At 45.4% G+C, this 25,873-nt stretch overlaps 1 protein-coding gene across 9 annotated transcripts in view; it reads left to right on the plus strand.

Annotated features, from left to right (window-relative positions):
* The window catches only part of HNF4A (hepatocyte nuclear factor 4 alpha), a 66,078-nt gene extending 42,078 nt beyond the window's left edge, over nucleotides 1-24,000 (plus strand). For 2 of the 9 annotated variants that reach the window (XM_081011369.1, XM_081011368.1), the window contains exons 2-10: nucleotides 224-398; nucleotides 2,540-2,634; nucleotides 5,522-5,628; nucleotides 9,152-9,310; nucleotides 11,447-11,534; nucleotides 13,700-13,855; nucleotides 14,594-14,830; nucleotides 15,897-16,022; nucleotides 16,612-24,000. In XM_081011369.1, coding sequence (XP_080867495.1) covers nucleotides 224-398; nucleotides 2,540-2,634; nucleotides 5,522-5,628; nucleotides 9,152-9,310; nucleotides 11,447-11,534; nucleotides 13,700-13,855; nucleotides 14,594-14,830; nucleotides 15,897-16,022; nucleotides 16,612-16,754 — 1,286 coding nt within the window. In that variant the 3' untranslated portion in view covers nucleotides 16,755-24,000. The remainder of the gene's footprint in view (nucleotides 1-223; nucleotides 399-2,539; nucleotides 2,635-5,521; nucleotides 5,629-9,151; nucleotides 9,311-11,446; nucleotides 11,535-13,699; nucleotides 13,856-14,593; nucleotides 14,831-15,896; nucleotides 16,023-16,611) is intronic. The other 7 variants (XR_013987924.1, XR_013987926.1, XR_013987928.1 and 4 more) reach the window with 7 other exon arrangements.
* Nucleotides 24,001-25,873: the final 1,873 nt, after the last annotated feature.

Below are 25,873 nucleotides of genomic sequence, written 5' to 3' on the forward strand. Positions count from 1 at the left end.
CCCTTTGGAAGGAAAAGCGGGCTGCAAAGATTGAACTTGGATTAAGATGTCACCTCTGCCGGAGCTCATCAAGCAGCCCAAGGCAAGTTGCTCTGTCAGCCTGAACCGCCTGCCCTGTTGGGATAATAATGCTTTGTAGGGCCTGCCCTTGTAATTTCCTGCTTCGATCTGAACCCATTCCCAATTGTTTCACAGTTGCCCTCCCTGTCTCCCCTTTGAACAGACACCTCCCCTTCTGAAGCAGCAAACCTCAATGCGCCCAACAGCATCGGGGCCAGTGCGTTGTGTGCCATTTGCGGAGATCGTGCAACGGGGAAACACTATGGGGCCTCCAGCTGTGATGGCTGCAAAGGGTTTTTCAGGAGAAGCGTCAGAAAGAATCACATGTATTCCTGCAGGTAAAGGGGGGAAGGTGGGGGCAGCGGGATGTTACCGGATAGATCCTTAAAATATGTGAGACAGCCCAGCTTGGGTTGACAGGTTATAACCAAGGGAATGAGAACTTATCTATAAGTGCTACAAGGAACTGGAATGCAAGAGACAGAGCTATCCCACACGTTTCCTTGGAAAAAAGGGCTCATCCAGACTTTTTGTGCTGTGTTTCTAGGCACTTTAAAGCACCGTGTCGTAGTGTTCTTGTTTTTTGCCATTGCGCTTTCCCTGTGAAAACACACTCTCTACTGCTGAACTGAAGCAGATGGAAATCTACAGAAACTCGAATTGCCATTTGTTCCGATTCAGTGTTAAAGAGCAGGTTTTCACGGGTAAAGTGTCAAGGCAAAAAAAGCGACCAGACAGTAAAACAGAGACCTGTCAGTATGTGTGGATGCAGGCACTGCAGCCTTAATTCCTAGTGTTCATGCCCAGTTCCCCCCTCTGGCCTTTATTCCCCACTTCTCTCTTCTTTGCAGTAGAAGGTAGTGGAGTCCTGCTCATTAGGGCAGGAGAAAAAAGAGAAAGGTGGCTGAAAGGATTGGTGAGGAATAGAGGCAGCAGCAGCTGGATCTACATTACCTCTCACTTTATCCATACATTTAAAGGGACAGGCTCATTCCTTAGGTTGCAGCCTGTCCTACTTAACCTTACTGTTTTTTCTCCCTGCCTGTCATTCCAGTTACCCTTTCATGTCGCATTAATATGCTGCTTTTTGTACATGTGTTGAGCACTCCACAAAATTGCAGCAGCAGAGGAATCATTTCAGAGTCAGGGCTTGCCCACGCTTGTCCTGTGCTTTCTAGGCCTGGGTCCAAGCAGTTTTGCCTCTGCCCTGTCGTTTTCTCCCGGAAAACCCTCTTTTTAGTGCTAAATGAGAACAAGTATCAATCAGGAGAAACCCCAGTTACTCTGACTCATTGGTAAACAGCAAGTTTCCCCAGGGGGGGAAGCAGATGTGTGGGTGATTCCTTAGTCCTGGTAACTCTTGGTCTAGTAAGTTTCATGCTTTGGAGCAGGGATTATCTTGGGTTTTTTGCACATAAGATCCGATTCAGCGGGTAATGGCCGCTTACCATACCTCCTCGGTGACCGGTTCTTGTGGCCCGGCTGCTCAGATGCTGACGCGCCATTTTGAGTGCTGCACGTCTCCCTCGACCGCCATTGGAGGCGCACAGGTTCCCGCAAAACCTGCTGATTCAAATGAGCCAAACTGCAGCGGCCTTGGGGGGGCGTGGCTTGATGAACGGACCTGAGGGAGGCAGGCTTGACTCAGGTCTGCTCGGCCACTATAATTCCTGGCCGACCCTGCCCTCCTCATCCAGTCAGCCAGGAGCGTCACTCACCCTGCTCCCTCCCTTCATTCCAGTTGTTTGGTGCTTTAACCAATTCCTTTTCAGCTAGGAGGGCTTCGCTGTGGTCATTTGACAGTCTTCATATTCGGGGTCAGGAAGGAATTTTTCCTGCACTTCCCTTTTCCCCCTGTGGCGACGATAACAGGGTACCCCGTTAGAGGGGTCTGGAGGGAAGTCTCTGTCCAAAAAGCCAGTTGCATAGGGCTAGTGAGCCATAGAGCTTCCCTCAGCATTTGGGGCCCATCCACTTAAACTTGTGTTTAGCAAATAGACCCTGTCATGTCTCAGACCCAGCAACCGGGGGCCAGGGGTTGAGAGGGATACACACCCAGTGCCTATGCCAAGACTCCCTACATCTGAAATCAATAAAGTTATGGCCATTTTAAATCCCAGACGGTTGTCTTGTCCATTTATTTTATCCCTCCCTTTTTTGCTGTGAGTGTGGGGGGCAGGCCCTCTACAGCTGGGCACGCAATATCTGATTTTAGCAAGGCACAGCCACGGAACAATGAGAAAAGTTCTCAGCTCCAGGGGAATTAATCAGTACAGAGTATGATCAAAATTCAGTTCAAGCCAAAGTGTAGATGAGCCCAGAGTTACTATCGTTTTCCTGCTTATTCATTCCTTGGGGTGCTGATCAGTCCTAGGGCGATTATAGCGCCTAATTCAAGTCACCCTCTTAAGTCTCTGAATGGTGTTTCCCTTTTAAACTCATGATTCTATCTCCTTCCTCTCCCCCCCCCCCCCGCCAGGTTTAACAGGCAGTGTGTTGTAGACAAGGACAAAAGAAACCAATGTCGATACTGCAGGCTAAAGAAATGTTTTCGAGCAGGAATGAAGAAAGAAGGTGAGGTCTTTTTGTGTGTCACTGACTGTAGCTTTCCTCTTATTGTGTGCCCAAACTGCAGGCAGCGTAGTCTGTAAACCAGCCATGTAGGTCACTGGGTTATGAAACAAATGCCTACTCCTTTCCCTACACGTCTTTGCAGTCCCACACCTGCTTAACTTCTGCAGTGCTGCAGCACCAGGTTCTCCGACCATTTGCTGTGCCAGCTGCTGCTCAGTTTTCAGCAAAACCTGAAGGCAAGATAGCAGTTTTTCTCCTTGATGCTACACTAGCATCTGACCTATTCAACAACTATTGATCAGCAAATGAATAGGTTTCTTTAGGGGTGGGGAAACCTATTTCCCTGCTCACAACCATCATCCAACATATTACAAACTGAGCCTCCAAACCAACTGAGACAATAACATCCATGCCAGTTCGCACCTGAAGGGATTGTTATGCAATTCCAATAGAAGCTCCCCAAATCACTGTTTCAACCTTTGTCAACTTCTGAGGATGCGGGGTGGGGAGCATGCAATATTTTGGGATATATATCAACTCACTTCTCGAGAGGAAGTGGACTGTTGTGGGAATTACTAATATGGTGCAGAAGAAGTGGTTTGAACATTTGATATCTACTATATAAAAAGTTCCAAGTATAATTTTTCATTATTTATTAAATTTTTAATACTGCCCTTCATCCGAAGATCACAGTGCGGTTCACAACGTATTCAGGATTAGGAATGGAAGAAAGAAACTACTTCTTCACACAGTGCATAGTTCAGATGTAGAATTTGCTCCCATGAAATGCAATGAAGTCCATCTTAGATGCTTTAAAAGGACGGCTCTATGCTTCTTCCTGGGGACAGAGCCTAGGACTTGCCGATCAGAAGGTTGGCGGTTCGAATCCCCGCGACGGGGTGAGCTCCCATTGCTCGGTCCCTGCTCCTGCCAACCTAGCAGTTCGAAAGCACGTCACAGTGCAAGTAGATAAATAGGTACCGCTCCGGTGGGAAGGTAAACGGTGTTTCCGTGTGCTGCTCTGGTTCGCCAGAAGCGGCTTAGTCATGCTGGCCACATGACCCGGAAGCTGTACGCCGGCTCCCTCGGCCAATAAAGCGAGATGAGCACCGCAACCCCAGAGTCGGCCATGACTGGACCTAATGGTCAGGGGTCCCTTTACCCGTTACCATTGTGGAGCAATAGTAGGAGACTGCTGTTCCTCGCATGTCCTCCTTGTGGCCTCACCAAAGACATTTGGTTGCCCGCTACAAGAAACAGGATGCTGAACTAGTTAGTCTTCGGTCTGCCCCAACAGAGCTCTTTTTATTTTGTTATGATTCTGGCCCAAACGCACCTGATAAAGGGGGCTCTGTCTTGCAAAAGCTTATGCCGTAATAAATACGTTAGTTCTTTCACAAGCCACAAGGTACTTTTTTTTGGCACAGTTTTTGTGCTTTAGATTGGGCCCCAGTCCATAAAATGGTTAGGCTGAAATAAATCTGTCTTGTCTTAAAGGTGCCAGGAGGCTCTCTTGTCACTTTTTCTGCAACAGACTAATGTCATTAACCCCAAACCCTGGAGATTCATGTTCCTTCCACAACATTAGTTATTATAGTTGCATCAGTGGGTTCGAGCATTACTGTGGTTTGTGCAAAGGACTGGGGAATTTTCTCTTTTCTCTCTGGAGTGCCTACTCAACTTGTATTTGCCTGTTAATATTCAATAGAAGTTACATTAGGTCCGTGACCAGCTAAATACTGAGTAAACATTCAGAATACATCATGCCGTGACAGAGCTGCGTGGATCCCGATAACGCATGGCGTAACCTTGAGCGCCTCTGTTAACAGCCGCTGACTGCAGGCTTTTAATTTCAGCACAGCCTCATTATAGCCGTATTATCAAGCAGAATGATATGACTAGGAAATAAATCTGGAGAGGCACAGGTGTAACCGTAACAATCAGATATTGTTTGATATCTCCATTAATTGTGGAGTTATCATAGGGGATAGTTTAGGCAACTCCATGACTCGGCAAACTTGGCTAACCTCCCAGGAAGTCGCAAGTGGACTACGTGTCTTAAAAGATCCTAGAACACAGTTCCCTGGTGCGCTTAAAATGATCAAAACATTCTGGAACACTTAAAAAGGAAGTGGTGCTTGGAGTTTATTGATTTAGGAAAGAAAGCCGACTATGGTCACATCCACATTTAAAGCACATGGCTTTCCCCAAAGAGTCCTGGGAACTGCAGTTTCTTAAGGGTGATGTAGCTCTGTGAGGGGTAAATTATGGTTCCCATGATTCTTTGGTTGGGGTACCATGTGCATTAAATGAATGGCTTGAAAGTGACCGTAGCGTGGAGATGGCAGAAGTTTACAACATAGCGTGCAGCTCTTTTAAACTAAAGAACTCAAATACCTGAAGACAATCCCCATTGAGTTGACTTCCTTAGAATAAGGGCATGCATTTATCTGGATGTTTCATACATATATTCCATTCTTTTACTTTTACCCACTTTAAATCGCTCTTGGGATAGGGCAGATGATGGCATCGCCACCATCACCCCCTGTGTTTCCTTTGCACTTTTCCAAACTACAGAAATTAAAATGTAGAATCCTAGAAGTGTAGAGTTGGAAGGGACCACGAGGATCATCTAGTCCAACCCTCTGCAATGCAGGAATCTTTTGCTTAATGTGGGATTCAACCCTGAGATGAAGAGTCTTATGCTCTACCAATTGAGCTTTCCCATGTTATGTTATATTAAAATGTTATTATGTTGTATAAAAGCAATGACAAAAGTGTATGAGGTGATGACAGCTTCTTGCTTTGTCTTGTGCTTCTGATAGTAATCCGGATTGTTTTGCATTTTCATTTTTGGGATCGTTTTTTGTTTGTTTTGGTTTTGCAGCTGTACAGAACGAACGCGACCGAATCAGTACTCGGAGATCCAGCTACGAAGACAGCAGCTTGCCGTCCATTAACGTTTTACTGCAAGCAGAAGTTCTCTCACAACAGGTACGTCTTCTCTTTTAGAATGTAGAGAAATAATAATCATTTTAGTCTTCTTTCCAGCTTGGGGGTGCCTCCAGACCACCAGTATTTTGTGTGACGGATTCAAACACATACCCAGATATTAGTTTTGCAATGTTAAAGTGGATTAAAGGGCTCTGTTGCCCCAGCAGAACAAACCTGCTTTCAAAAATGGGACTTTTCTTGGTTGGGAAAGTGGAGTGGAAATACATGGGAAACTGTGGGATGAATGAATGATTAATGGCAAGATGTAAAAACACCCTGCAAACAAATCAGGAGGAATGCTCATTGTTATATAACCTCCCCGTAAAACCAATTGGAATGAGTGCTCTATAAAGGCCAGATGTAGTCTAGTCACCATGTAAGCCAGGCTTCCTCAAACTCAGCCCTCCAGATGTTTTTGGCCTACTACTCCCAGGATCCCTAGCTAGCAGGACCAGTGGTCAAGGATGATGGGAATTGTACAGTGGTGCCTCGCAAGACGGAATTAATCCGTTCCGCGAGTCTCTTCGTCTTGCGGTTTTTTCGTCTTGCGAAGCACGGCTATTAGCGGCTTAGCGGCTATTAGCAGCTTAGCGGCTATTAGCGGCTTAGCGGCTATTAATGGTTTAGCGGCTTAGCGGCTTTAAGAAAAAGGAAACAAACTTGCAAGAACTCGCAAGACGTTTCGTCTTGCGAAGCAAGCCCATAGGGAAATTCGTCTTGCGGAACGACTCAAAAAACGGAAAACTCTTTCATCTAGCGAGTTTTTCGTCTTGCGAGGCATTCGTCTTTCGGGGCACCACTGTAGTCCCAAAACATCTGGAGGGCCGGGTTTGCCTATGCCTGCAGTTGAGTTTACTTCTTAATAAACAAGCATTGAGTTGCACGGTTTAGTCTCTGGTCAGACAGCTTCCAGTTTGATGGATTGCAGATGACAGAGGGAATACCCAACAGATCAACACAGTACTCGTACAACCACGTTTGCCATCTCAGTCATAGCGTCGCATATGCTGTCAACAGCTTCCTAGGTGCAAAATGCTGCCTTGAGGAGTCCGAGAAAATGTAACAGAAGTGTCGCTTCAAGGGAAGGAAGGTGCTTAGCTGGTGTGAAACAAATAACAACTGTGCATTGACTGCACCAAAAATATGAATTCTGGGAAAGGCCCCCAAACTGGGCAGATACCGATGAGGGACTTCTTCCCCATTGGCCTGGGGTCATCCAGGATCAGTATTATTGTATTAAATCTTGCAGGTTCACTATATTAAACAGCCAGGTTTTTGTTTGTTGCAAAGACTGTAAGAGAGAATAATTGGGTGCACTCTTCCCACCTTGGATCAAATCTATGCTTCCAGGTGCCATAAGAAAGCCGCAGAGATAGTGCAGGACAGTGCGCACCCCAGAAATGATCTCTTTCAGCTTCTGCCTTCTGGAAGAAGGTACAGAGTTATAAAGACTAGGAGTAGCCTCCTGAGAAACAGTTTCTATTCAATTTGCGATTTTGGTTTTAAACACAGTGTAAGGTAGTCTCTCGCGGGTGGCGCTGTGGGTTAAAGCCTTAGCGCCTAGGACTTGCCGATCGAAAGGTCAGCGGTTCGAATCCCCGCGGTGGGGTGCGCTCCCATCACTCGGTCCCAGCGCCTGCCAACCTAGCAGTTCGAAAGCACCCTCGGGTGCAAGTAGATAAATAGGGACCGCTTACTAGCGGGAAGGTAAACGGTGTTCCGTGTGCTGTGCTGGCTCGCCAGATGCAGCTTGTCACGCTGGCCACGTGACCCGGAAGTGTCTGCGGACAGCGCTGGCTCCCAGCCTATAGAGTGAGATGAGCACGCAACCCTAGAGTCTGTCAAGACTGGCCCGTACGGGCAGGGGTACCTTTACCTTTTTAAGGTAGTCTCTATGGGAGTATATTGTATTAATTAAGGGGTATCAGAGTTTTGAGGGAGCTAACCAGGCTGGGATAGCAGGCTTGTTGGTTTTTGAATGTCTGGTGTAGATTTTTCAATTTCGTTGTTCTGTATGGGACAATGACAATAAAGATTATCGTATCGTATCGTAAAGCATTGCTTATTTGATGACATTTCTAGAGTTGCCAAGATTGCAGCAGATAAAACTGCTTGGGACAGATTAAGGTGGTGCTGGAGATTGCTTTCTTGGTTGTTTTGGAGCCACATTTCTTTCCCAAATGGAATTGGGATCTTTGCATTAACATGGGAGGAGGAATAGCACACATATGGTCCTGGGAGAGCAAGGAAGGAGGAGAGAACAAGCAAATGAAATAGCTGACAGGAAGAGAACAGTTGACTGGGGAGGATGACTTGGATTTCAGTGTGTTTTGTGGGGGTTGCAAACCATGCATGCAGGTGGACTTCTTTGTTGCAAACACATTGAAAAAGGGCATTATTATTCACTGAGATTGATACTCAGCACTTTTTAATGTATTTATCATAAGATGCATCTTCACACTCCCCTGATGGCCACTTTGCACAGTGCTTTCTCTGTCACTCAACTCCCTTCTTTCTCTCACCGGCTGATGGATCTCAGGGCTCTAGGGAAAACCAAAGCAGATTGTGCAATCCTGAATTCTACCCACCCCTACTCTAAATACTGAACTATATTGGCTCGTATCTGGGTATTTGCTGCTCAGGACTAGCCAGGATTAGAAGGCACCCAACAGGGAGGAAGCATAGCCCAAAGCATCCGTCTAGAACTTGAATTGCACTTCTGGTTCCCATCATAAAAGCAGATCTGTACATCATGTGCATGACTTTATAGCTCATCACTGTAGCAGTTATGGCTTAACTGGTTCCCTGCTGAATGTGAACTGCCTCTGCTGGGAAGCATTGTGTATCAGTGATGCAAGCAAATGTTATGCAGGCTCTGTCTGCAATCTTCAGCAGCCATTTCACAAACACAACACACGTCATCACTGGATGCTGTGCTGTGCTCATCAACTGAGAAACATTTCTGTGTGAACTTCCCTTTAGGACCATCTAGAAGTGCTCCAAGAACATTTGGCTTTAAGATGTTGCAACCGGAGCCAAATCCCAAACAGATGAATGCAGCGGCATTTCAGTTTAAATGGGTTTAGCATTAGAGCAGGGATGTGACCTTCCAGATATTGGCTAGACTTCAACTTCAACCACCTGTCATCCACCTTGGCCATGCAGGCCACTGCTTCCTCATCCCACCTTTCCATCTCTTATTTGCTGGCCACAAGGCTAGCTAGCAGAGTATTTTGAAGAAATAGGGAGATGGGGGAGAGGAAATCTAAAACCTAGCTTGTTTGTGGATCATGGTATTTGATGGAGAATGGATTTGACCTTGGTTAGAGGGCATGAGCCTTTGCAATTCTGCAGCAAAAACATAGCAAACTCTACAGCAAAAAAGAAAGGTGTTACAGTTTCTCACATAAATTTGTCGCACAGATTTCGATTATTATTTGGTCGTTTGTGCAGCTTCCTTACAGCTTACCTCTCCCTCTCCCTCTGAGCAATGTTAGGTGAAACCTCTTTCTCCCCCCTGCAGATATCATCGTCACCAATTTCAGTGATCAATGGTGATATCAGAGGGAAGAAGATCGCGAATATTGCAGACGTCTGCGAGTCCATGAAGCAGCAGTTGCTAGTGCTAGTGGAGTGGGCCAAGTACATCCCGGCCTTCTGTGAGCTTCCTCTGGATGATCAGGTGAGTCCTATTTATCCTAGCTGAAACTAAACGTTGGTTTTCCTGTTCCATTTCTAATAATTCAGTGCAAGGCCCATTGTGAATGACTGTGGCAGAGTTATCCGTGTCCAGGAAAGGGTGCAGCTATTGTACAACCTAAGTTGATAAAATACTTATGAACTGTGACTCACGGGGGCTGCATGCACGTCAAAGCTGAACTAATGCAAAACCAGCCCTTGAAAATGACTGATGCAAACAAGCTGTGAGGCAAGCAGACATTGTCGAGTATTTGGGCTGCAAGGATTACGTCCTTACTGCCAGCGGCGCCTGCATTTACACTTGCACAGCAGAGCAAAGTGGGTTGATAGGGGCCCCCATTTTGTTTTGAAAGCTGTGTCCATTTAACATCAGGGTACCTTTAAATCAGAACTCTGTTTGGACAGATTTCCTTTCCTTAAGTTCATTCCTTCCCAGTGGTGAGATCTAAACCTCCAGAAAATAACATTCTCTCCTCTTTCCTCCAGCTCTTTCATCGCAAGATATTTCTTCATGTTTGTTCAGTGTATACAGATGGGCCCATCCCTATAAAGACACCCTTTCCCAAATCCTTTGGTTAATGTTTAGTGGTTGTTTGCTGCACAGCTGAAGTCCCGGTTGGACATTAAGAAGCATCCATGCCACACTGCGTCTTAGTATTAACCTTAGTTTCCACAGATTTCTTCTTTTAAAAAACAGAAGTGGGACAGGAGATACAGAACATTCTTGAGGATCACTGAAGGGCATAAAGTGACAGAATGCAATCATTAACAACAGAGCAAGAGTAGAGGGTTTAAGAGAAAAACAACAACCACGGGTTGCTCATCACAGCAAGATGTCCACAGTCAGCAGAGAAATTAATTACAATGCTAGACTTGGGGAAAGTAGTCCAACATGTGGCCATTTGAGCGACCTTATGGCTCCCTTAGAGAGCCCTAATGTCGCTGGATCCAAACCTCTGGATTGGAGGGCCAGCATTATTTTACTTGTTTACGAACTAGGCAAAATCCACCTTCACCTTTGCACATGTGTGCCCTCAGCGTAGGATCAGCGTAGGGCTCAACAGAGCATTCTTTCCCCCTCTGCAATAGGCTCGGGCTCCCTGGACCCTGGGAACAAGCTTGCAAAGGGGGTGGTTGAGCACCTCTCACTTACGCATCTGCCTGCTGCTCTGTTCCGGGGGCCTTTGTTCCAATCAGTTATTCCTGCTCTGAGAACTCTGGTCCCCAAACATCCACGCACTGAGTGAGGAAGGTGGCTATCTATCATTGTTATGTTAGTCTTCAACCTCCACTACCTTGTGGGATATCTCCGGCAGAAGAAAAGGCTAAGGAGTAAGCCCTACACAAATCCAGAGCAGAGTCCGTAAGACGGTTGGATGGCGCCTTGTATGACTCCTTCTGGCAACTCCAGCAGCCAAGCTGGTGCCAAACGTATTGCTCTGCTTTCCTTTGGACCGTATCAGTGAGGTGGGGTGTGTGTGTCTTGTCATCTAGGCAGCCTAGGATCTCCATACACACTGCCCAGGCTTACGCCCAGGGGAGGGCACTTCAGTGCTGCTAATGCAGCAGATTGACTTCACCCCTGGAGGTGCACTCCATTGCCTGAGACAGACGGGTGCCAACAACAACTAGTCCCCAGAAGCTGATGAAAAATCAGGCCACGTTACCGAGCAATTTAGAGGTCCCCCCCCCCCTTATCCTGTTGAACATGAGACATACTATGCCAGTTCCTGAAAAACAGAAGGGTGGGTACTTCCCATGTGGGAATTTACAGGAAGTGCTCACCAGCCTACTGTTGTAAGTGATGCCTGGGATGCTTGTGTAGGCAAACATCAGCAGAGAAAGGGGAAGGAGCTAAGAAGACTTCAGTTCCACAGGAATTGCTATTCCTCCGTGTCGTGTTCCCACCGATAGAAAACAAATTCCCTTATGGGTCATGACGTTAGATGCCTGGCTTATATTGTGATCCTTTCAATCATGTGGTCTTCAAAGGAGTAGTTCAGCAAGCTGCAATTTCTGCGCTCTTCTTCTGTAGGTGATCATCTCTCTGTCTCCCTCTGCCCTGCCATCTGTCCTCCTCTTGCATCAGCCCTCTAATAATAGTCCTTTGTTCCTCCAGGTGGCTTTGCTACGGGCCCATGCAGGGGAGCACCTGCTACTGGGAGCCGCCAAGAGGTCGATGGTGTTCAAAGACATCTTACTCCTAGGTAAAAGTGCATCGTATAACAACATGCCTCCCATCTCCTCCTGTTAAAAATACTGTATTGTATTGCTTTTTTTCAGCGTGGGGGTTTGGAAGGAAGCAGGCAATGTACTGTATTTTTCCATGTATAACATGCCCCCTTGTATAAGACGCCCCCAATTTTTTGGGACTCAAAATTGAGAAAATGCACTATGCACTGTCTGTGTATAAGACGACCCCTTATTTTAAACTTTAAAAATTTAGGGAAAAATATAGTCTTATACACGGAAAAATACAGTAATCTGTCAGGTTTCTTTGTCACCTACCACAGGGGTGGGAAACCTCAGTTTCAGGGGCCAAATGCCCTCTCTGTTTGGCCCTTGGAACTCTCCTCAGGCCACACACCCTCCTGAGTCACACACCGCACCAGCCCTGTTTTGTACCGCCCCCTTGGATGTTTTTGCCAGGCAGGAATGTGTCATTGAACTCTGATAATGCTTCTTGCTTGCTTGGGTGGTGTGGGTGTTTCTGTGTGTGTGTTTCTGTTTGTGTGGAAACTAGTCTACTGTACACAAAGGTGTAAAGGGCACATTTGTTGCTTTGCCCACTGTTGCCTCTGACCCCACCCAACACTGGGATGCGGCCCCCTGAAAAGGAGCGTGGCCCTCGAGTACAAAAAAGTTCCCAACACCTGATTTGATGGCTTTCAGTTATCTCTGCAGTTCTGTAAGCAAACATTATAACATGAGGGTATATTTAGGCAGGGTGATTTAAGAGCTGAATGTGTGTTGCAACAGGCATCACTCCTTTGTCCAACTTTACAAGAACTTTTCACCAGAGGTAAAAGTGGGACATAGGTAGACATTTTGAGTTGTGGTTCCTTTCTCCTGCCTTCAGCTCTGGAAAATAGAGAACCATCTCCCCTCTGTCTCCAGCCTGAGCTACCCCCCCAAAGCAACACAGCGTTGCAGCAGTGGGACTTTACAATGATTGAACTGGCTGAAAACTGACTCTCCCCACCCCCACAGGCCCCATCCAACTTTTAAAAAATGTTTTCGGTGGGTTTTGGAAGTAGAAAATCCATTTGCTCAACGCAAGCCATTTATAGAGTGGAATTGCTGATGAGAAACATGTTTAGGATCCAGTTTAGACTTAAAACACGCTCCTGAGTATATCAGTGAGTCATTTTTTGGGCAGTGGGAGAGGAAGTAAAAATCAGGATGGCCAGATACAAAAGAAGTCAGGGCTCCTGTATTTTCAGAAACAGTGCAGAAGATCCATATCATGCTAGTTACATCTGTTGAAACTCCCTTTTCTACACTACTGTCAAAGGCGCAGAAGTCCTGCCCTCTTTGAACCCGAGCACCCTTTTTGTGGACTGGGGAACCAATTGCCTACTTCTACTTCTTTGTCCTCTGAAAGAAAATAGTGGTGCAGTACAAAAATGTCATAGCGCAACAAATTCCTTCCCCAATTCCAGACATATTGGATCGTACAATTGGCAGGCAAGGCCTTGTTGATGTTGCCATCACTGGGGGATGTCTAATTGGCAGTGACCTGTGCGGGGCCTTTTCAGTGGTGGTTCCCTGTTTGTGCAATACCCTCCCTAGTGAGATATTTTATTTACCCAGGCACTTGATGGCTGAAATACACTGTTCCTAGAAACCCTGAGATGCTGGCTGAGAATGTTTTAAAGTGTTTTTAGAATGTTTTCAAATTTCTTTTGGTTGGTTTTTTTAAAAATGTTTTATCGTTGCTATGTATGCCACCCAAGGCTCCTTTGGGAGGGAGGGCAGGATATAAATCGAAACAAGAAGAAGAAGAAGAAGAAGAAGAAGAAGAAGAAGAAGAAGAAGAAGAATGGGTTGTGGATTTCAAATACAGTGGTACCTCTGGATGCGAATGGGATCCGTTTTGGAGCCCCGTTCGCATCCTGAGCAGAACACAACCTGCGTCTGCACAGGTCACAATTTGCCGCTTCTGCGCATGTGTGTGACGTTATTTTGAGCATCTGCGCATGCGCTAGCGGTGAAACCCGGAAGTAACCCATTCCGTTACTTCCGGGTTGCTGTGGAACACAACCTAAAAACTCTCAACCCGAAGCAACTTTAACCCGAGGTATGACTGTAGTGAACAGTGACGATTTTTGATAGAATTGGGTTTTAATTAAAACAAACAATTCTCCTGCAGGAAATGACCACATAATCCCCCGTAATTGTCCGGAGTTGCTGGAGATCAGCCGTGTGGCTGTACGCATCCTGGATGAGCTAGTGCTCACGTTCCAAGAGCTGCAGATTGACGAAAACGAATACGCATGTTTGAAAGCCATCATCTTCTTTGATCCAGGTAGGTGCTGATTTTTCAGTAACTTGGAAGAGGCATCTGAGGCTGCTTCCATGCCCCAACCCCTTTAACACGGCTGGGGAATTGCTTTTCTACAATGTGTGGGGAACAAAATTAAAATGAAGGTTCCGCAGAATATAGGACTGTATTGTCTAGCAATGCCCTTCCTCGCGGCCAAGTTCCTCCTATAATGTTCGTTCACGAATAAAAACCATTCAGTAAGGTTCCCAACAACATGAGTGCAGGTGAGGGAAGTAGAGAAAGCGAATAGAGAGGTGTTTTTTCTTCTCCTAGAACACAGAACATCTGGCGAAGCGGAATGGGAGAAATTCAGGACAGGCAAAAGGAAATAATTCTTCACACAACATATAGTTAAAATCTGGAATATGTAGTGATGGCTGCCATCTTGGATGGCTCCAAAATGGGACTAGGTAAGGATGATAGATAACTAGTTGAGGCACAGGTGTCCTGTGTCCTGTGTTGCTTTTGTTCACCCTGTTTCATAAGCTGGAGTTGTCACAGTGTCCCTCTATTTGCTCTTACACAATCGGAACTCATGCATAGTCTGTGTTAGTGCAGGATGAGGAGAATGAAACTGGCACACCTTCCCCGGTGCCTAACAAAGGAGTTTGAGCAAAGTAAGGAACCAAGTGCTTCAGGAGACCACCCAGACTGGCCCACTTGAAACTGCATCTTTCTTGAGAAATGCCATAGTCCGTAATTTCCTACGGTTTCCCCCAGATGCTAAAGGGCTGAGCGACCCCATCAAGATCAAGCGAATGCGGTACCAAGTTCAAGTTAGCCTGGAGGACTACATCAATGACCGGCAGTATGATTCACGGGGACGCTTTGGGGAACTCCTCCTCCTCCTGCCCACCCTCCAGAGCATCACTTGGCAGATGATTGAGCAGATCCAGTTTGTCAAGCTCTTTGGCATGGCCAAGATCGACAACCTTCTGCAGGAGATGCTGCTAGGAGGTGAGTGTTGACCCTACAGGAAGTGGGGTTTTTTACCTATTGAATTTCGGGGGCTCCTCCAGATGACCATCTTATTCAGCCTCTATCCTGATTAGCATACACAAAACTTACACGGTGGTTATACGTCCGGTTTTTATAGAGCACTGGTCACGATCGATTTATGAGGCCATTATATGACAACAAGCATTCATCCTGATATGCTTACTGGACCTCTCCTTAACAGGCTTCAGGTTCTTTGGAAAATCCAAGCATTTTGTGTTGCCCAATTCCATTTAGGACAGGGATCCTGTGCATTTAACTCAGTTAGGAACAAGCTGGATGTACTGTAGGGAACTGGGTCTGCCAAACAGCTGAGGGTGGACATGATTCAAAACAAAGTCAGCGAGAAGTTGCAGGGGAATAGCAGTAGAGGGGATAGACAGGTTAAGCAACCCTCATCTGCTGAGTCTCCATTTCAGAGGTCACAATCTCCCACCAAATCAAAGCTCTCCCACAAGCCTCACAGACCTGTCTGTGGAGAACCTGTACAGACTGCCAGTGTTTTTACAACATGTAAAGTGACATTTGCCTGGTGCCTGCTTCATATAATATACAGTGGTACCTTGGGTTACAGATGCTTCAGGTTACAGACTCTGCTAACCGAGAAAAAGTACCTTGGGTTAAGAACTTTGCTTCAGGATGAGAACAAAAATCACATTGTGGCGGCGCGGTGGCAGTGGGAGGCCCCATTAGCTAAAGTGGTGTCTCAGGTTAAGAACAGTTTCAGGTTAAGAATGGACCTCCAGAACGAATTAAGTTCTTAACCTGAGGTACCACTGTAGTCAGGTGGTTAAAAAAAAACTATATTATTTTCTCAGGTTTTTAATCAATTCAACTGGCTGGGTTGTTGGTTTTTTGGGCCGCTTTGGAACTGGTATCGTTACACTATGTATTGCTTTGCGCTGCATTCTCTGTTTCATCGAATTTTGCATGTAACCATTTTACTGCATTTTTATTTATTTATTTTTTTAAAAAAAGAACTATATCCATTTATTATGCAATACTTAGAATAATATATATAATTTAGGGTCATCGAGTGACACACCTCACACTCATCACCATGCTCTTCACCCGCACCTGATCCAGGAGAACCTGGGGACGAACGTGATTGTGGCCAACACAATGCCTACTCAGATGCACAACGGGCAGCTGTGTGAGTATTCCTGCACAAGAGAACCAGCTCTCTAGGCATGCCGTTTGTGTTCTGCATCATGGTAAACCGAGTAAGTGGAGCTAGTATGCAGATTTGTCAGTTTGCTAGAGTACTGGGAGCAACATCTCCCATAATGCTTTGCTCTCCCTAACACCAGTAGGAAAGGAAGAGGAAGGAGCCTCAGTCAGACTTTTTAGAAAACACAATAAAACCCCATAGGATGGTGTACATGATTACATGAGTATGTGAAGAGGGAGAACACACATCCTTCGAATAAGAAGAAATATTTAAAAGAAAAGCCTTCTAATACTGATGGGACAAGAGCAGAAGGGGGTAATGTTTTATTTTCCCACTTTTAAAGAGGCTACCTGAGTGCACAAGTGCATAACAACATTTGGCATGTACATCTAATCAAAAGTAAAGAAAAGACTCTTGAAAATGCTATTGAACCCAGTAGGATTTACCTCAAAGTAAACATGCATTGGGTTGCACTGGTAACCTTCTTTTGATGTGATCCTTTATACTCTGACTGATCCTGTACAATGCCTTTTATATGTAATATAAAACATCAATTTTTTTCTTTCAACAGCCACTCCTGAAACTCCCCAGCCTTCCCCACCCGCTGGCTCAGGAGCTGAACAATACAAACTGCTTCCTGGGGCCATTGCAACTGTGGCCAAGCAGCCTAGTTCAATCCCTCAACCCGCCATCACGAAGCAAGAGGTCATCTAGCATCCAACCAAATGAATGTATCAGATGCCACAAAGACCATGATGAGGGAGACAAGCCCTTTCTCGTTCCCGTTTTGATCACTCTGGAGGTTGAATATTCACAGAGGCATCCCAGGGCACAAACGCATCAAATTGTTATTTGGAAATTGGATGGGGAGAAAGCCATCTTCCCAAAGCTGACTCTTCGTGTGGCTGTGGAGAACATCTGCACCCGAGCATTGCAGAACGAATGAACTAGCCTTGGTGGAAGTCTTTATCCTATAGAGCCAGATCCCAAATTTCAGATACGTAGCTGACTATTGCACTGACATGCTTGTTTCATCACTGCCACTGAGTTACACAATGTTATTGTGTTTATTTCACTTCAAATCTTAACTTTTTTTATTTAAAAAAAGGCATCTGAATGAAAGGGAAGGGTGAACACCTTCACTGCAAGATCTCTAAATAGCTGCAAGCCCTCTCGTGACAATCCCAAGCAGGCATGGTGGTCCACACTACGGAAGAGGCAGAAAGTTTGACCCGGATGTTGCAGAAGTACAGCCTCTTCATTACCTTCTCCACAGTTCCACTGCCTGGGGCAGTAGCAGAAGCAGAAGCCAGGACTAGATGCTTCCAGTGATCTTCAGAAATAAACAAAATTCAGTGGCCAAAGTAGTTGGTGGTGCTTTTTCCACCTGGTGTCTGGTGATTTCTATGAGGAAGTAGCAGCTTGTTTGAACAAAGCATTGGCTTGCTGGATCAGACCAAGATCCATCCAGTCCAGCATTCTCTCCTTCAAACAGCAGTCAGCCAGATGCCTCTTGGACTCACAAGTGACGCATGAAAGTGGATGGTCTTCTCTTGGCTATGCTCTTCTTTTCCTCACTTGCTACTCATGTGCATTGTCTCTGCACATGGAGGTCCCATGTCTGATAAAGTAGTCCTCCTTGAATTTGTCTAGTCCTTGTTGAGACTGTAAGATTTGCCTTCTTGCTGCAACAGAGCCAAGGGTCCTTTTATTTGAGGGGATGCCTGTATGTGGAAGTGCTACACAAATGTCGATTTCAATGTCATCCTTCATTCAAGAGATAATTCAGTTGCATTAATGATGCCAGATTCCTCTGCTTCGGTGAATCTCCTAATCAAGCGACCCACTACCGGCCTCGTCCATTTCTCGTCCCTATTCATAATGATTCCAGGTGCTACGTTGTTGGGAATTATGGAGAACAAATGAGGGGAAGATCTGAAGGTGACGCAGGTTCAGGGCTGGCACCAGCGAACCTTTCTCCTAGGCCTAGGTGCTGCCAAGGATGCTGATAAGCCAGGTCAGCATGGGCCAAGTGCACTTTTTGCCAGAATTCACGCTGACTGCACTGTGATGCAAACCATCTCCTCTAGATGCAAAGTTTCTACCTGATCTTAAGCCCTTGCTGCTGTGCCCCTTGGGTAGTATTCCCAGTTGTGAATGGCAGCCATCTTGATGCACCCACTGTGTATGTATGGCAGGAACGCAACATAGACTGCCGTATACAGAGTCAGACCATCGGCCTCTCCAGCCTAGTATTATGCTGCAAGCCTGATGCAGACATATTTCCCAATCCCACAGCTAGAGACCCTTTTAATTAGAGATGTTGGGAGTTGGACCTGAGACCCTCTGAATGCAAGACATGTGCTCTGCCACTGAGTCATCGATCCTCCCCTAAACACAAGGATTGGGGACCTCATTCCAATGAATATACAGCTGACAATCTTTTAAAAATGCCCTAGATCCGATGAGATGTCAAAAGGAAATTAACTTACCTTCCCATTTTTTAATTTTACCTCAGCAAGCATGAGGGCTTGGACTTGTTCCGTGTGAGGATAATTTTTTAATTCAATCTAAGCAGTTAGGCCAAAGTCACGCCGACACCACATGTGATATACAGTGGTACCTCAGGTTACAGATGCTTCAGGTTACAGACGCTTCGGGTTACAGACTCCGCTAACCCAGAAATAGTACCTTGGGTTAAGAACTTTGCTTCAGGATGAGAACAGAAATCGCGCGGCAGTGGCGCAGCAGGAGGCCCCATTAGCTAAAGTGGTACCTCAGGTTAAGAACAGTTTCAGGTTAAGAACGAACCTCCAGAACGAATTAAGTTCTTAACCAGAGGTATCACTGTATGTTGACTACTGTGGGATTTCCTTGGTATTTAAAACACAGCTGAGAAATGCCATTATCTGCACACTGAACCACACCCTGGGGGCATGTTTACACCATCAGTTATTCTCAGTTAAGAAGCCCTGATTTTTCCTCAAACTGATTTATTTAGCACATTCAAGGAGCAAGTAAGAAACTGAAGTTGAAAGAGAATCAAAGGCTACTGAAAAGATCAGGAGCTCGTGATTTGCCTCTCTTTTATCTCAGGATAAGCATAACAATAGTTGAATTCTTCTCTGATGAGTAAAATTACCTGTTTCTTGGAGAAGGCAGACCTCATCCATAAGACAATTTCAGAGAAGCAAGAATCCCTATGAGGTGACTTCCCCTGCCCAGTGTTTATGTGGTAAACTATAGGGTGCGATTACAAATTCTTTAAAGGAAACTTAAGAGTTGCCAGCCTTTTGGTGCTAGTGAGCACACTGGGAATTTTGAGAAAGCGCTGTGGGTGCCGATTGCAAAATTCACAAGGGTGTGAAATCTCACACAAAGTGGCACCCACAGCTAAAAGAGCAGAAAAAGAGCTAGAGCCACACAGGAATGTGATGTTGTCCCTGCCCCATCAATGGAAAAAATGCACCTCCATCTGCCATTGCCACACTCGGTCACAGAGGGAAGTCCTCTGCAATCTCTTAAATTTCAAGCAAGTGGGAGGGTGGGTGACTAGTCCCAGCATCCAATGAAATGTGGCCATGTTTAAAGGTGTGTGTACGATGTAGGAGAAGCAGGAAGAGCAAATGGTCCTTTGTGTCTTGGATTTTTGAGGGGATATTCACTGAGGCCTTCCAAAAACACCATAGGAAGTTCTGGTGGACACACTAGTACATGCAGATACCACATTTGTGGCTCGTGGTGGTTGTTCCATCTCAGAAACACTCATGTGAAATGGCCCGGGGTGGCTGCTGAAAATACTACTTATTTTATAGAACTATTTCTTCATGGTATTTCACTCCAGAGAGTACCAAAGCAATTGACAACCACAAAAAATAACATAGCAATAAATAATAAAATATTTCAGTCAAATAATATCATAGAATTGTAGAGTTGGAAGGGACCCCAAGGGTCATCTAGTCCAACCCCCTGCAATGCAGGAATCTCACCTAAAGTATCCAAGACACATGGCCATCCAACCTCTGCTTGAAAACCTCCAAGGATGGAGAGTCCACAACTTCCCAGGGGAGACCATTCCACTGCTGAACAGCTCTTACTGCCAGAAAGTTCTTCCTGGTGTTTAGTTGGAATATCCTTTCTTGTAACTTGAAGCCATTGGTTCGAGTCCTACCCCCCAGAGCAGGAGAAAACAAGCTTGTTCCCTCTTCCATGTGACAGCTCTTAAGATATTTGAAGTTGGCTATCATGTCTCCTCTCAGTCTCCTCTTAACCTAAACATACCTAGCTCCTTCAAGCGCTCCTCATAAGGCTTGGTTTCCAGACCCTTGATCATCTTGGTTGCCCTCCTCTGCACACGTTCCAGCTTGTCAACATCCTTCTTAAATTGTGCCCAGAATTGGACATTGAATTCCAGGTGTGGTCTGACCAAGGCAGAATATTACTTCCCTTAATCTGGACACTATACTTCTGTTGACGCAACCTAGAATAGCATTAGGGTTTTTTGCTGCTGCATCCCACTGTTGACTCATGTTAAGCTTCTGGTCCACCAAGACCCCTAGGTCCTTTTCACATGCACTGCTAGTAAGCCAGGTGTCCCTCATCCTATATCTGGTTCTTCCTGCCTAAGTGCAGAACCTTACATTGGTCCCTATTGAAATTCATTTTGTTAGCTTGAGCCCAGTTCTCCAATCTGTTAAGGTCATTTTGAATTATGATTCTGTCTTCTGCAGCATTAGCTACCCCTCTCAGTTTGGTGTCATCTGTGAATTTGACGAACAAGGTGCTAAAATCTAAAAACTGGCAATAATAGTCTGGAAATGCCTGAGCAAATCAATGACTTTTAAAAGCATGCTGGAAGCATCTGACACTTGGTACCTGCCTAATCTCCAAGGTGAGGAAGGTGCCACCACAGAGAAGGCTCTTTGCCTTACCATTGTATGTGGTATGGAGTTCACCAGTTGAACTTCTGCCTGCCATGCAGATAACAGAGCCTCCTCTATTGAATGCCTTATTCTCAACATCCAGGATCAAGTTTCTCCCTTCAGCTGTTCTTCTGACTTCTGTGTGGCTACATTTCAGTGCCAGAGCCTCCATTTTCTCTCCATCTCTCATGGTGCACCAGGGAATAGACTGCACTCCGTGTCCTTGTCTGTCCTGAGTCCTCAGCTGTAAACTGTTCCAGCCAGAGAAAGTTAATGGAAATAGAATAATTAAAGTCTCGTTCTGCAACACCAGATATGATGCCTCTCAAGGTTAGGAGCCAAGGCAGCTAGCAAGGAAGGGCGTCTGAAACTTGTTTGGATTGCTTGGAGTACGTGCAGACCAGAGTAAAGTTTATCTTGGGATAACCATCTCCAAACGTGTACACAGTGCTATTTTTCTAGAAAAAGAGGTGCCCCCATGAACGCCCCCCTTTTCTTTTATAACGGCAATGGTGCCCACCTGAGAGGTGCCGGAACTGAGTTCCTGCAAGTTCCAGCTGAGAAAAAGGCCTGAGTGTACAGATATTCTGAAGTGTTGGATTTGAGAAAGAAGTTGTAAACCAGAATCTTTCCCAAAGTCCAAATTCAATATTCATTATCCAATGATGTCCTGCGCTCATCTGCTTTCTCTTGCTGAAACCCTAATAGATACTGACATGTCCCTTAATTTTACAGAAGAAACATCCAATTTAATGTGTCCAGAATGCAGGCAGACCATAATAATCTTCAAATGTTGGGGCTGAAGGTATGTAGCTCAGTGGGAGAGCACATTCATAACTTCCCCAGGTAGACATGGAAATGATACATATCTGAAAGCTTGGAGAACAGCTGTCAGTCAGTGTAGACAATACTGAAGCAGATTGACCAGTGACCTGAACTCAATAAATTATTATTATTATTCAGACTTTTAGAAGACATCGGAAGGCAGCCCTGTTTAGGGAAGCTTTTAATGTTTGATGCATTATGGTATTTTAATATTTTGTTCGAAGCCGCCCAGAGTGACTGGGGAAGCCCAGCCAGATGGGCGGGGTATAAATAATAAATTATTATTATTAATAATAATAAAAGGTTACCTTCCTCTGTTCCCTTGGAAGGATGAGCACAGCGCTCTCTGCTGATCATCTGCTTCATTATTGCATGTCATGGCTGAGAAAAGAAAGACCAACTTTCCAAAAAGGGCACTGACTGGGAAATAGAACTGTTTGTGATATATACTAACTGGTGGATTTCAGATTTTCTGTCTTTGGGGAACCCCTTCTGCTAAGGAACTCTCTGTACATCTGCCACTGAATCCCTGTGTATTGCAGAGGGTTTGAAGAATGAGGAAATGCCCTAGGGTGCAAACTGAGATCAAATAGGGTACACACTAGCCTGAACAGTTGGGGCTTTAAAGCACTGTTTGAGGCTATTTGAAAGCCTTTTTGCAAACAGCCTGTGCTGCTCTTTGAACCTCTGGTTTGCAGGCAACCAAACTGAGCAGGATTTCAGTCTTGCTCCAGTTCCTAAAACCAACACCCCCTGCACTTTCTAGCTGATTTCACCAGTGCTCTTTTTCTAGAAAAGAGGTGCTGGAACTCACCATGAACGCCTTGCTTGTTGTCTTAGAACAGCAATGGCGCCCACCTGAGAGGTGCCGGAACTGAGTTTGGCTGAAAAAGCCCTGGGTGTTACCCCTCATCAGAGTGATGCCAGCTGATTGGCAGGTGGGTGTGGTTTTTTAAAAGTAGTCTCACAGACCAAAGTTTAACTCCTGGAGGTCCAATACAGTGGTACCTCAGGTTACATACGCTTCAGGTTACAGACTCCACTAACCCAGAAATAGTGCTTCAGGTTAAGAACTTTGCTTCAGGATGAGAACAGAAATCGGGCTCCGGCTGTGCGGCAGCAACAGGAGGCCCCATTAGCTAAAGTGGTGCTTCAGGTTAAGAACAGTTTCAGGTTAAGTACGGACCTCCGGAACGAATTAAGTTCTTAACCTGAGGTACCACTGTACTGCCCCGCAAATTGGAGATTCCTCACCACAGACTAGACCTTATTGTGCCTATCACCCTATGTGGATTGAGAACATACCCTATATCCACCCCCGATGTGCAAGACAGGGAAAGATCAGAAGGGGTGAACTAATGACGTTGCTTTTCTGCTGCAGCTGCTTCTGAGATTCTTTAAGATGACAGTGCCAAAGATTGAAGTTGAGACCTCTCTGTGTGATTGCATAGCATGGGCCCAAGCCACTGAGCTATGACCAAAGGTGCCATCCCTCTTTCCTGGAAGTTATGTTCATCACTGCATATTTTTTTGTCAAAGTATCATGGGGTTCCCTGGAACAGTTGGAAAGACACTGCTGTAGAAGGTAGATAATAAGCGAGTGCCATCCCTTTGAATTCAAGAACTGGAATTATAGTTCGGGGAAAATATTAGCTGTTTTGCAAATTCTGTGGAGTTGTCTCCTTGTAAGAATAGTTCCAACTGCCAAAAAAAAAAAGACCTCAGTCAGGATCCTTGACTGGAATAAACGGACCAATGGATATTAAGTGAGGTCATCTCATTTACACCTGCTTAGGGATTAGTCCCTTTACTTCATATGCAAAAATAAACATCCTGCCAGCAGACCTCGGGTGTCAAAGTATTCTAACGTTTGCCAGACACGACTGTGTTATGCTATGTAATTTATTGTAATGATGCGTCAAATCATCTCCCCCCTAAATTATTGTGTAAATCATATTGATTATGTGTAATTGCAAAATTGAATGTGAATAGTGTAAATTACAGGATTGTTTTTCCAGCTGCAGCAACATTTCCTATACGTAGGTATAGCTGGAAGAAGGTATTTGGGGTGTAGATTTACTACATGCCAGAAACCTTTTAGTATGGTACATTAATGTTTGTTGACTACTGCCTTCCGATGGAAAAGAGAGAGCTGTATTTCTTTTATTAGTGTTTTAAAGAAAAATAAATACAAAATGTTTTCTAACCTTTCACAGATAGGTGTCGTAACATGAAACTTTGTACATTGATTCCCTGCCTCCCCCACGCCCCCTCCCCCCCGCAAAATTGTGAGTCAGTGGAGTGCAGTAAGTAAACATATTTCTCTGATGAAAATAGGGACATCTTATTGAATAATAACAATAATATTAAGATTTATAGTATTTTTTATTTATACCCCAACCATCTGACTGGGTTGCCCTGGCCACTCTGAGTGGCTTCCAACATATATAGAAACAGTATAAAACATTAAACATTTTTTTTTAAAAAAAAAAACCTTCGCTATACAGGGCTGCCTTCAGATGTCTTCTAAATTTGTAGTTATCTCCTTGGCTAGAGGGTTGCAAAACACCATACCATTTCTGTGATGAAAACAGGGACAGCCTAAGGAAAAGCAAGCCGTTCCGGAATTAAATTAGAAACCTGGACGGCATCTGTAAATCCGGGACTGCTCCTTTAAAATAAAGACACTTGGAAGTTCTGAGTAAATCAGTGGATTTAGACCAGAAAGACAAGAGACATGTAGCTATTGATAGACAGATCTTTAACACACAACCCTATACCTGTCTACTCAGAAGCAAGTTCCATTTGGTTCAACAGGCCTTGTTCCCAGGTCAATCTGTATGTGTAAGGATGCAGTGTTGCTAAAAGGCTACAAAATACCAGAGGTGCAGCCTGTGAGCTCAGAAGTTTTCAGGATAAGTGCACAAAAATTATAGGCAGATTTATTGGTTCCGAAGAAAGTGGTGCTCCCACAATTAAATCAGGGAACAGTCCCCTCCCCCCCAAAAAACCCCTCTTGAATACACCTCCATAAACCATAGCCAGTAGATGTCATCTTAGAAGGGACATTTCTCTTTTCTCTCCCTTTCATGGAAATGGGAATGCTTTTTCTGTGGCCTGGCTCTCAAAATCAGCAGCAGAGGCAGTCAACTTGGATGTGGACTGCACCACTTTGGGCGGTAGGCCCCATATGACTGACTGTCCCCCAACTGTTTATATCGGGGAGAAGGCCAGGAAAGAGTACACCTCCTTTCCCCTCCTCCCACAATTTTGCATGGAAGTGCATTCAGCCATGGGTTCTACAGACCAACCCAGACATGGATCGATCATGCATTTGCTCAGGCATCTTCCTGCTTGAGAAGAAGAAGAGGAGTTTGGATTTGATATCCCGCTTTATCACTACCCTAAGGAGTCTCAAAGCGGCTAACATTCTCCTTTCCCTTCCTCCCCCACAACAAACACTCTGTGAGGTGAGTGAGGCTGAGAGACTTCAAAGAAGTGTGTCTAGCCCAAGGTCACCCAGCAGCTGCATGTGGAGGAGCGGGGAAGCGAACCCGGTTCCCCAGATTACGAGTCTATCGCTCTTAACCACTACACCACACTGGCTCTCACAAAGCACTAGATGGCAGCTCTTCTGTATGTTGCATCAGGACAGCTTCCTCCACTGCAGGCAAGGGCAGCAGGCAAGGGCCATGCATGGCACACACAGCTGTGTCCTCCCAACACTTTGTGGCCACGCCCCAGTGTCTGCCACCTGAGGCAGCCTCCTTGCTCTGTTTAACGGTAGGGCCAGCCTCGCCTCTGTTGTTTCTTAGACCTGGGCAACCTAGGAGGGTTCTTGGTGTGACAAGATACAGTGGTACCTCGGGTTACAAACACCTCAGGTTACAAACACTTTGGGTTACAGACTCTGCTAACCATGAAGTTGTACCTCGGATTAAGAACTTTACCTCAAGATGAGAACAGAAATCGCGCGTCAGCGGGAAGCCCCATTAGCTAAAGTGGTACCTCAGGTTAAGAACAGTTTCACTTTAAGAACAGACCTCCGGAACGAATTAAGTTCATAACCAGAGGTACCACTGTATT

This window comes from Podarcis pityusensis (assembly GCF_964106645.2).
Source record: "Podarcis pityusensis genome assembly, chromosome: 6".
Classification (NCBI taxonomy): Eukaryota; Metazoa; Chordata; class Lepidosauria; order Squamata; family Lacertidae; genus Podarcis; species Podarcis pityusensis.